The 12,807-nt window shown below is 41.9% G+C and overlaps 1 protein-coding gene across 6 annotated transcripts in view; it reads left to right on the top strand.

The window, feature by feature from the left end:
* ralgapa2 (Ral GTPase activating protein catalytic subunit alpha 2) overlaps positions 1 to 12,807 on the top strand; it is a 107,412-nt gene that overhangs the window by 68,378 nt on the left and 26,227 nt on the right. For all 6 annotated transcript variants that reach the window (XM_072689481.1, XM_072689479.1, XM_072689478.1 and 3 more), the window contains 5 exons: positions 961 to 1,032; positions 3,658 to 3,781; positions 3,985 to 4,140; positions 7,257 to 7,415; positions 9,589 to 9,716. In XM_072689481.1, the coding sequence (XP_072545582.1) occupies positions 961 to 1,032; positions 3,658 to 3,781; positions 3,985 to 4,140; positions 7,257 to 7,415; positions 9,589 to 9,716 (639 nt within the window). The remainder of the gene's footprint in view (positions 1 to 960; positions 1,033 to 3,657; positions 3,782 to 3,984; positions 4,141 to 7,256; positions 7,416 to 9,588; positions 9,717 to 12,807) is intronic.

Genomic DNA, 12,807 nt, shown 5'->3' with positions numbered 1-12,807 from the left:
ACTCCAAACATTTTAGCAGACTATGGTTCAATAGAAGAGTCACCAGAAAAGAAAAACGTTTCATGCGTCCTAACCACAGAATTCAGGGTCAGAGGTTTTCAAACTGACATCTAAAGTAGACTAATGCACTCATGCAAAACAGTTCCTGTGGACTGATTAAGTTAAAATAGATGTTGATATGTTGGAGAAAAAGGGGTGCAACATTTAATGAAAAAAAAATATATAATGATTCTAAAAACTCAAAATCCACAATGGACTTCCTCAATGGCAGCCAACTTGAAGGTTTTGCCATGGCCTTTACAGTCCCCTGACCTAAACATCATTCAGAGAAAAATCTGTGGATATAGCTCAAAAGAGCAGTGCATGCAAGACAGCTCAGGAATCTCACAGAACTAAAAGCTTTTTGCAAGAAGGAATGTGAAAATCCCCATACAAGGATTGAAAGACCGGCCACAAAAAGCATTTACAAGCTGTGATGCTTGGAAAACAGGTCTTTTACTTGCTTAGCAACTCACAGTAACATAACTTTTGAGCAAGGATGCCCAATCTTAAAACATGAGCCCATATATTGTTTTACATTTGTTGTGTAAATCAGAGTATTGAGAAGCTTAGTAAATTCACAGTATATTCTCTTATGTGATGATGTGTCCTAAGTTTTCCATTTAGATCCTCATCCACTGTTAACAAAAGAAAATACACTTTTTGGTATAACTGAGTGGCCACCTGTTAATGAATAGCTTGGCCTCGTCACTATAGCTACTAGAATCTTTCCAAGCCACTGTCTTAAGTACCTTCGCTGCATTTGCCAATCGTTAGCTCTGTGGTATTATCTCCACTAACAGAATAATCAGTGGCCTTGCGAGAATATGAGGATAATGTAGATCAATGGGTTAATGCAATATGTAGAGTAGTTGCTGTAAGTGGTACTGTCATGACCACCTTTTATTAATTGCACTGCAGGAAAAGCTTTCATCTCCTAAAGAAGAACTCAAAGCTTTTGAGAGAACTCAAGAATTTGGATTCAAGACAGTGGTAAGTTTCAGATGCCCTCATGCTTCCTTTTTATTGTGTAGTTGCTCTAGCTACGCATTTATGTACGATCACATAGCAAAGTGAAAAACTGTATAGAGATATTACAACTACATTAATCCTCTGGTACAATCTACAGTTACCCCTTGTACAGCGGCTTCTTTTGTCATATAATATTGCACCATGCTAACCATAATTTTAGCATTTATTTGGGGAATAGAACCACCTAATGTGATGCCCAGTGTGACTGCAAAGAGCAGACTAAATCCTTTAAGAGCACTATTAGTGAGACATGTCTTAGGACCACTCTCAGCTACTCTTCTCTTTCAACCCCCCACTAGCCTAATCCTGCCCATCTCTGGCAGAACACAGCTCGGCACTCCTCAGCCCACAGCGATCAATAGGCACTCAGAGTGGCTAATTACAGGGGCTTATTAAAGAATACCCCCAGGATCGGCCTACCATTTCCCCCTGCGTACATACCTGCCTTGCTCATAGCAACCGCTGTCTGAGCATGCCAAACATCACAGTGCAAGGGCATGGTGCTTCCGTAGCAACATTACTCAAAGACTGTCATTGAAGCATGGAGACTGAGGAATACACAGATGCGGCAGACTAAAGATGATGGAGTTCCATTTTTACTATAATAGTAGACAATGTATTTCTATTTACTTGACCTTGTTTACTGTCAAATGTACTGTAATTTACTTGTTTATTACGTGTGCATGTTTTCTTGCTGATGTTTGTCATTTCCTGTTTCTTGTACTGTATTAAATTGTATTATTATTATTATTATTATATATATTTTTTTGTTTACATTTTTTTTTTTACAATTAGGGCATTTGTGCTTTTGCACTTATTTTTTCCCAAGCAGTAGTTGGGCTTCCAAATATTGGTCAATTAAGTAAAATATGTACCTTTCTTTGATTTTTTTTTTTTTTTATGTTTTGTTGACTGTAGTACAATAGTATAAAAATCATTAAATACACTGCTCAAAAAAAATAAAGGGAACACTTAAACAACACAATATAAGTCCAAGTAATTCAAACTTCTGTGAAATCAAACTGTCCACTTAGGAAGCAATACTGATTGACAATCAATTTCACATGCTGTTGTGCAAATGGAATAGACAACAGGTGGAAATGATTGGCAATTAGCAAACCACACTCAATAAAGGAGTGGTTCTGCAGGTGAGGACCACAGACCACTTCTCAGTACCTATGCTTTCTGGCTGATGTTTTAATTACTTTTAAATGTTGGTGGTGCTTTCACACGTGTGGTAGCATGAGACGGACTCTACCACCCACACAAGTGGCTCAGGTAGTGCAGCTCATCCAGGATGGCACATCAGTGTGGAGGCTGGAAGCGCTACCAGGAGACAGGCTAGTACACCAGGAGACGTAGAGGAGGCCGTAGGAGGGCAATAACCCAGCATCAGGACCGCTAACTCCGCCTTTGTGCAAGGAGGAACAAGAGGAGCACTGCCAGAGCCCTGCCAGAGCCCTGCCAAATGACCTCCAGCAGGCCACAAATGTGCATGTGTCTGCACAAGCGGTTAAAAAAACGACTCCATGAGGATGGTATGAGGGCCCGACGTCCAAAGATGGGGGTTGTGCTCACAGCCCAACACCGTGCAGGACGCTTGGCATTTGCCAGAGAACACTAGGATTGGCAAATTCGCCACTGGCGCCCTGTGCTCTTCACAGATGAAAGCAGGTTCACACTGAGCACATGTGACAGACGTGACAGAGTCTGGAGACGCCGTGGAGAGCGACCTGCTGCCTGCAACATCCTTCAGCATGACCGGTTTGGCAGTGGGTCAGTAATGGTGTGGGGTGGCATTTCTTTGGAGGGCCGCACAGCCCTCCATGTGCTCGCCAGAGGTAGCCTGACTGCCATTAGGTACCGAGATGAGATCCTCAGACCCCTTGTGAGACCATATGCTGGTGCGGTTGGGTGCCCTGGGTTCCTTCTAATGCAGAACAATGCTAGACCTCATGTGACTGGAGTGTGTCAGCAGTTCCTGCAAGATGAAGGCATTGAAGCTATGGACTGGCCCGCCCGCTCCCCAGACCTGAATCCGATTTAGCACATCTGGGACATCATGTCTCGCTCCATCCACCAACGTCACATTGTGCCACAGACTGTCCAGGAGTTGGGGGATGCTTTAGTCCAGGTCTGGGAGGAGATCCTCATCAGGAGCATGCCCAGGCGTTGTAGGGAGGTCATACAGGCACATGGAGGCCACACACAATACTGAGCCTCATTTTGACTTGTTTTAAGGACATTACATCAAAGCCTGTAGTGTGTTTTCCACTTTAATTTTGTGTGTGACTCCAAATCCAGGCCTCTATTGGTTAATAAATTTGATTTCCATTGATGATTTTTGTGTGATTTTGTTGTCAGCACATTCAACTTTGTACGGAACATATAATATTCAATGAGAATATTTTATTCATTCAGATCTAGGATGTGTTATTTGAGTGTTCCCTTTATTTTTTTGAGCAGTGAATATGTATTTACATAAGCCCCAGTGAGTACATCCATAGGCATTGTGGTTTCATTTGTATTTGCAAAATTGCATACAGAAAAGAAATCTGTTCTGATGCCTGTGCCCATTTGTTTCAGTCGGGAGACACACAAGATTGCAGTGTTCTACATTGGTGAGGGCCAAGAGGATAAATTCTCCATATTATCGAATACTGAGGGCAGCCAGGTGTATGAGGACTTTGTTTCTGGACTTGGATGGGAGGTACACTCACAGTCTGTATCTCACATACACAATTTTACATCCACACAGGTGCATAGTACCAAATTTTCTGAGGCTGAAGCTTTCTGAGGGGGGCTGCAGGGAGTGTCCTGGTTTCTCAGGTCCTTCTTATCCACAGTGTTAATGGGACAGTGTTTTCAACTCTGTTCTCTTTGTTTATTTTTCCCTCCCTCTCTCGCTCTCAGGTGGACTTGGCTACTCACTGTGGGTTCATGGGTGGTTTGCAGAGGAATGGCAGCACAGGCAACACAGCACCATACTACGCTACCTCAACCGTGGAGGTCATCTTTCATGTGTCCACTCGTATGCCCTCAGACTCTGATGACTCCATCACTAAAAAGGTGCACCACATGTTATACTATTATTGTTCTATTGATTTACTATTACCTTGATGTTTTTTTGTTTTTGTTTGGTTAGTTTTAAAGTATGTAAAATGATATTTTGTTACATTATTATACATTTAAACCCCATGGGCAAGGTCATCATCTTCCACTTCAGAGTTTAGCTTTACCACTGAGAGGTGTAGCCCAGTTACAACCCCGCTCCCTCTCGCAGCACTACACAAACCTAACTCTGCCCGTTCACAAGGGAGCAGCCCACTAACCCCCAGCTCCCTCTCTCAGCGGTACGCAGACTCAAGCTCAACTCAGTGAGGATAAGCTGGCTCTCTCAGTCCTCAGTGACATGTTTACTACATATTCTAGACATGTTGTCATGTATGTCACAGTGTCCATAACAAACTAAACATATTCATTTTTGTAATGATACCTTAAAGAAGGTCAGGCATTTTCCCACTTTCCTGCTGAATGGGCATCCAGGGAATGCACACAATTAATATTTATACATAAGAATATTAGACAATATTATTTTATTTCCTTACAGTTTTAGAGGCTCCCTGTCTGTGGACACTGGTCTTCAGCTGGTATGCTTGGCTGATAGTAGATCAGTATGACCGAGCATGTGACAGACATGTGCGAGGCGTGACTGTGTGACTATGCTGTTGATTACTGGGCTCCGTCTGTCCGCTGCTACCTGAAGCACTGTAGAGCTGAAGAGAGCAGTAGGCATGTTCTGCCTCGGTAATGGTTCTGACTCTCTTGACTCCTGCTTGTGCTGTGACCTGGGCCCCGATCAGCCCATTAACTCACTCTGCCAGGGCCAGGGGCCTGGCGGATGCCAGCGGGGCCCTGCTATCGAATTCCGCCCGTGTCGGCGGGGTAGCGATCGACAGGCGTTAGTGCGTTAACACTAGCAAAATGAGCCGCTGGGCTCCAGCTTTGCAAGCGTGGCCCAATCTGATCATGTGCTCGCCCGCAGAGAGGAAATTCATCAGGAGGATCATGCTGAACCTGCTCACATTAGTCCATCTCAGCCACGTTCGATTTTTTTTCTTTTTCCCTCTGCCCAGTGCATGTGCCAGAGGCGTGGCCCAGCAGTGTGTAGGTGCGTGTGTGTGAGCTTGTGGTGGAAGGTTGTGTGCCGCGAGCCGCGTTCGATTCATTTGGGCCGGGGGCCCCGTAATTGCTTTGCTCCTTCTCTGGTGGTAACCGGGGGCGAGCGTGCAGCGGGCATTTGAATAGGGAGGGCTGAGGGGGGCTCTTTATCAGCCACGTCCAGACAGGAAGTTACCCCTCTAATTTACAAATGCAACTTTCAGCAAGGGGGAGGGGAGAAGGGGAGGAAAAGGAAAAAGAGAGGAATTCCTGAATTCAATTGAGTTCTGGGGGGCAGAGCAGCTGGCTGTGCTAGTAATGCAGTTATTTGAAGGGCTCGGCCATTCAAAGCCTTAGAGTCAGGAGGCAGCCGGTCAGGCTGACATATGTAGTCCCACACACGTACACTCTTGTCAGTCTCTCTCTTGCACTCTCCACATGTCCAGTCTAGAGCTAAAGAGACGCTACTGTTTTTGCTGCTTTTTGATTTGATTGTGTGTGTGTGTGTGTGTGCCCTCTGTATTTGTTTTTTCCAAATCAGTTTTTTCAAACGAGGCTAGGTGAGGGTTAAATGAGGCTAATAATACTGGAGTCATTCATATTAAGAGAGCTATCTCACTCCCACTAGCTTTCTGCTCTCAATCATCCAAATTATGCATTATCACAATGTTGTCTTCAACACCTGGTGCATTTTAGTTCGGATGGCATCCGCAGTATGTGTACAGCATGTTGTCTATTTCCCCTTTTTTCCCTGACCTATTTACATGCCATTGATTCTTTTGCTGTCTCTGAAATGGATCAGCATGCATTGGCCCAATCAGCTTGTTGTGGATTTGTGTAATTCTAGTCCATTAGCATAATTAAGGGCTTATGGGGAAATGTGGTAATTGCATTTTTTGGTGGAGAGGGCATGTTTTGTTAATGGCTCATTAGACATCAGTACATTGGCAGATGTTTGACAGCCCATCAAGGGGATCCTAGCTTACCTACTTCTAGTTGTTGCTCGTAAAGTATATTAAAAAAAAAAAAAAAAAAAAAAACTTTTGACCTAGATAAACACTCTGATTAGGTGTTCTTGCTTTGAATACCTTACATAATGTCTTGACTAAATATTTAAACATATTAAAATTAAATGTGCTTTACTTCTCTTAGATACTTAACCAGTTAAAGATGAAAAAATAAACAATTACTGTTTAATACAATCTGTAATTGATTACTGTTTGTAATCAAATAGCTTTGGTGCTATTTTATGTGTTGTATAACTGCTAGCATATATATATATATATATATATATATATATATATATATATATATATATATATATATATATATATATATATATAGTATCAGTCTGAGAGCACGTTGCTTTTATTTTTCCATCTTGTTAAAAGCACAAACCCGAAAAAAAACAGATTTCCTAGAAATGTATTTCCTAGTTTAATATAAAATGAAAATGTGAGCAATTTGACAGGCAAAGCAGTCAATTTAATCGAATGATTGTCTCATAATAATCCAATTTCTCAAACTCATTTGATTCCACAATTGAAAGCGCTGTAACAAGATGCAGGGCCATTATGTACTGAAATATATGTGCAAAAGTTTTTGCAAACCTAAAATTATTGCTCTGCTCAAAACAAATTTTATGATTAAGTCTTATTAGAGTGTTTTCAGGTCTAGTGGAAATGGAATGATTAGCTTGTTCTTTCAAACAGGCCAAAGTGCTCTTAAAGAAACTTCACATCTGGCCATCGAACAATCAAACTCTGCCTTAGTTTCATAGCAATCACTTAACCCCTTCAGTCCTAGGCTCATTATTTAGGAAGTAATCGCAATACTTTTATTCAGTAACTGCTATAAATTATTTAGCAGCTTGAAACTAACATGTAAGTTACATATAAGAGTCAGAAACTGAAGTGTTAAGCTTAATGATGACTGCTACGTTGTGCTATTTTCTTTCTTTTTTTAACCATTATGACTCCAAAATGTTACATTAGAAATGTTAATATATCTGTGTTTTCTTGTAGCTTCGTCATCTGGGAAATGATGAAGTGCACATTGTGTGGTCAGAGCACACACGGGACTACCGGCGGGGTATTATTCCTACTGACTTTGGAGATGTGCTTATCATCATCTACCCCATGAAGAACCACATGTTCTTCATTCAGATCATGAAGAAACCACAGGTATGTCCACTGCGTAGTTCCTAAAAACTCACTGCTATTAAATTTCTTTTACAGTATATTTAACATATTGTGATACTATGTTAATTTATATATGTTAATTATTTATACAGTTTTTATTTTATTTGTTTGTTTTTTTTATTAAGCAACCTCTGTAGCTAATCAAACATAAAATATATTTTCAGCCAATCTTAATGCAGAGTCACTTTTCTTTCATAACATAAAAATAAAAAAGTAAAACCTAACAGGACGAGGGAGTGCACAGCGTCTCATAATAATGTGCAACAGTTGCTTTCATCGGATCTGCACGGTCTCATATCCCCAACCTGATTTCACGGTGTTAGCAAGTTCGCATGCTAACTTTTAAAACTGAGCATACTAACTATTGCAAAATTTTTACAATTGTTTTTGCTATTGCTTTTTTGTGTCCAAAGCAGCACAGGTAACACTCCGCAAATATCAAACAATAGATATGGTTTGAATGATTGGATGCGGCCTATTTTCTGTACTGAACTATAAAGACCCCGGATCTTCGGTCATAAAGGAGAAAAGCATTGTAAGCCTTCTGTGGTCCAGTGAAAAAAGCCACTGGACCAGTTATCCTCCGTGCCTAGAACTGTTTAGCCCTGCAGTGGAAAAGTGCATATGTCCAAACCAATATGTCCAACTTTAAGTTGCACCCATTGCTTCCACAGATGTGCAAGTGTGCATATACAGCTTGTCTAGTCCCTGTAGAGAAGTATTTGCAGCAAATAAACTTCAACCTCTGGGCACCATGCCAATCCATCCAGTACTTTAGGGATGAGTTGGAAAGACGGGGATGAGTTTGGGTGGTGATCATCCAACATCCTGACCTTAATAATGCTCTTGCACTCAAATCCTTACAGTAATTCTCCAAAGTCTAGTAGAAAACCCTTCCTGCACAGTAGAGACAAAAGCAGGATAGCTTTTTGAAATACCCTTGATTTTGGAAGACACAATGAATGAGCAGGTGTCCCAATACTTTTGTCTATATAGTGTTTGGGCTTCTGCAAATGAGAGTGGGGGAAAAATCCCTCTTAGCTGCTTCGAAAGGCTGTGATTTGTGAGTTTTGACTCTGTATGGTGCCCAGGTCTTTGCATGAGTCACAATTAATTAGATATAGAGGCTTCTTAGAAAGGCACATTATTCAGCTTTTAGAACAGTTACTTCTGTTACTTGTTTAGGTTATAATAAGAAAACAGTAAAGGGGTGACATATATATTTATATTTTTATTATAATGAAATCATGTCAGTCACCCATTTTAACATTAATGTTATATTTGTAGTTATATTTTTGCATTGACTCTTGCTTAGTTTTTAGATCTGCAGTATTGGAGGTTTAGTAGATAGTGCCTTTAGTAGATGGTCTCTTAGCCTGTCTATTCTGCATGCCTTACTCTAAACTGAAGAGTCTATAAATGCACTCCTTCCATTTCCCCAGAGTCCATTACTGCACTGTCGGCATGCTGCTCTCATCATGGCCAGACTAGCTTTCATCTTCACTATTCACTCATGCTACACACACAGACGCGCACATGCACACACACACATAGATCTGCTTCCCTGCCTGGACTTCAGACAGGTCAAAAGCAGCCTGAGTGACCAAAGCTAAGCCACCAAAGCTTTCTTTCCCCTTCCTCCCCTCCCACATCTATGGAATCCTACTGGAAAAACACATTAACTGTTAGATTACACTGAACAACATTCCTATCAAGAACTGCAGTTGAAGTTTTGACTGAAAAGTGAAATGCATGGTTGTTTTATAGGTGAGCTTTGGTCAAACGTTGTACTGCAGCGATCCAAATGAGGACTGAATGCCTAAAAATGCTTGGAGAAATTCCCTTGGCTGTGTCGCTGACAACATAAATAACTCCCAGTCCTCTGTTCAATGAGACAAGCCTTGAGAATGGGAAAGTGCAGCATTCCATATTGACTGGAATCATTTTGGCCTGTCATATTCATTGATTTTTCTCTGGGACGTGGCTGTGTTTTGTCATAGAGAGAAAATAGATTGATGTCTCCATCAGGTCACCTGTTGTTGTTTTTTTTTTTTTTCTCATTTCCAAGATTTGTGGGAGCCATGGACATCACACCTCTCTGAAATTGCAGTCTGACACAACACCTCTAACCCCCACAATTTTTCTTCTGTCTCAGGTTCCATTCTTCGGACCTCTGTTTGATGGCGCGATAGTCACAGGGACGCTGTTGCCCAGTCTCGTGCGGGCCACGTGCATTAATGCCAGCAGAGCAGTGAAGTCACGACTGACACTCTACCAGAGCTTGTATCCTTTCAAACACTCTCAGAGGTCTCAGAGCTACCATAACTACTGCTGTAGAGAAAAAGAACTGCCAGGCAGGATTTGAGGAAAGTGTGTTGGAGGCTTCAAAGAGCTTTAAGAGTTTCTATTTGTGTTCTTTTATTATCTGAGCTATTTATCAAGTGTATATTTCTCATGTCTGCTGTGAACAGAATGAGATGCATATAAAGATACTTGGTTTTCACAGCTTTGCACAAAGGCTTGATCTGTTCTAATGAATAATTCATCTACTGGGGCTCGCATCATTGTCTCTTAAGTTAGTGGTTAGTTACAGGAACAGCTGCTGTGTAGGTCATCTCTCATATACGTGCACATACATGTTCTTTTCTTTATCTCTTCTTTGCTACCACTTTTATCTCCAGTCTTATTCACTCTTCTTATTATTTCTTTTTTCTGTCTTTCTTTTACCACCCCCCCCCCAATCCCTGGTTCTGAACAATAACTTGGCCTGTGTAGCTGAAAGGCATGTGTATTTGTGCAGAGATGAAATCTCTTCTGGAGATTCCCATCTCTCAATGGCCTGGGTTCTTGCAATCTGCCGTCTTGTTGTGCGACGGTGCTCCAAGGTAATTAGTTGAATATTTCTTCAAAGGCAGTGGTGGTGCTCAGGGCATAGGTTGATAAAAGCAGGTGCTGCTGTGTGGCAGCACCGCGGAGCTGGAGAGGCCTCCAGCAGCCCTGCTTCTCTGCTGTGCCATCACTCAGCCCTAATTGGATGGGCTGTGGAGAAATGGCCACCAGTGCTTGGCCAGGTGCACCGCGGTCCCCTCTTCTCGCACTGTGCTGCCTCGTGTCCCCCACCCCACTAGCCGTCTGTGTGTTTACACAGGTGAGTGTTGCCTCCGTGTGCATGTGCATGTCTCTACCCCACTGTACCCGGTGCTGCTGTTCTCAGGTTGCTGCGGCCGAAGGAACAGTGTTATTCCAGAGGGCTTGGCAGGAGCTTTTTGGACAGAGAGGCCTCTCTCCTGCTGACACTGTATTACACAGCCCTTTCAAATCACACATAATGTGTCATCTATTATTGATTCAGCTCTATTGAAAAAAACAGCTGCTGTGAGTTTGAAGTCTGGCGTGCTAGTGCCCTTTTTTCATGCGGGAATGGACAAAGCTGGTAGGTGAGCTTAAAATTCGTCTTGCAGTTATTTTGAGACAAAAGCTTGGAAAGGCCCACAAACTTTTGATCTTATCTTTTATATAATATTAATGCATGTAATCAGCACCGCATTGAAAACTTTCCAGTTTGTATTTTTTTCCCTTTTTTGTTTTATTTTTTAAGCAATATTTAAAAACACTCCATGCTCTTAACATTGGAGATTATAATAGTAGGATATCTGACTTATATCCACCTCAGAGGAAAATGACCCAACACACAAAAACATGACCAGATATGCATCTATGTATGTTGTCCGTGGTTTTAATGTGACTGTGACTGCAGGGAGCAGAATTTGTCACATTAGTCCGGTACTGAGCGCTATAACAAGCATTCACCTTTTATGGCTGAATAGTTAAAGCATTCTTACCTGTCTGCTCGCCTTGATTGTGACTCATCTAGTAACCATATGAATCCACATGCTAATAAGCTCTGCCGTTATTTACTGGAGCCATTAGCTACAGATCGGTGGGGGGGGGGAAGGAAACCAGACAAGGACATTTCGTCAAAGTATTTGGACATAGTCTCTAACTCTGTTCACACCTGCTCACTTCATGTGACTAGTATGTGGATTGTAAGATTTAAGACAAATGTATTTACACTTGGTAGTAAAATGCTCTTCCAGTTAGTCAGCCTGAAATTTGATTGCTGCGTGGGACAGCATATGCAGATTCTCTGTATATGCAATTATTACTGGTGTTTTGGTTGTATTGGCAGGAGTTTTGGTTGTTAAATGTGTCCTGAAGAGATCCCTTAACATTACTATAACATGACTTAAATGTGCCTCAGATCACCTCCTGTAGTGTTTGGAGTGATGGGATTTGTATTAAATGCATCTTGGGTGTGTTTAGGCTTATAATTTTTATGTGGCTTGGCCTTTTCCAAATATGATCCCAAAGCTCAAGACTGCTGTTTTGTTTGTTTTGTTCTTTCTTTGGACATCCTGCTCTCTAGGCACTTTGGTTAGTCTCTCTCTTAACATCTAGAAAATCTGGCTTTCTCATTTCTCATTGGTAGAACTCAGGGATATAATGCTAGACATAACGCAAAAAACAGCAATATATACACCTTACTTGTTAACAGCTTTTATGATAATAGAGGTTCACACTAAAAGCCATGTTCTAGTCCAAAAATCTGGTTTTGAGGTCCATTACATGATTTTAGCATGTGGTGCATAAGTTACAAAGGCTTATTTACTATTTACATCCCTTATATCTACGTCCCTTAAACAAGCCAATATTTGTGTAATTAAATGCTTGGTAAGTGTGTGTATACACTGTACATATGTGTAACTATGTACTATGCCTTTTTTTCCATGCTCCTGTACTGTACTGTGCTGTGTTAGAAGTCTCCTCTGAGGGTAGTCTCTCTGCCTTGCTGTCACTCAGTGGAAGACAGTGCCAGGGGAGTTTTAGCAGTAGTAGGTTAGTGGTGGCTCCGCTCGGCATGGGGGGAGGCTCTGATGACAGGCCCCAAGGTGGGGAGGGTGGGATTTAAGAGGCAAGACAGAGATTCACTGACCTTCAGTCTGCCTCACTGCCTCCCCTGCTGACCGGAATCGATGGTGTTAGCATGCTTCCTCCTCTGTCTCTCCCTCTCCCTTGCTCCCTGACTGCTCCGCCCTCTCTCTTCCTCTCTTCTTCAGTCAGATCCATCTCCAGGCACCAATCAATAGCCATAATCTGTTCCTGCCCGCCGCCAGTCATGCGAGCCCCAGCTTTTAGCCCTCATCAGGAAGAGGAGGGGAGGACTGTTGCCAAATGGCAGTACCTTTCCTAGTCACTTTTGCCACATTTTCTCCATCATTGCCCACACATTACTCTATTTTTGTCAGCCTTATCACTTTCCTAGTTCCTTTTGTGCTTCCAAAATATTTTTTTTTTTGGTTTGCATTGGTGGATA

The sequence above is a fragment of the Salminus brasiliensis genome, chromosome 10 (genome assembly GCF_030463535.1).
Source record: "Salminus brasiliensis chromosome 10, fSalBra1.hap2, whole genome shotgun sequence".
Lineage (NCBI taxonomy): Eukaryota > Metazoa > Chordata > Actinopteri > Characiformes > Bryconidae > Salminus > Salminus brasiliensis.
This window is presented reverse-complemented; position numbering and strand designations above follow the sequence as displayed.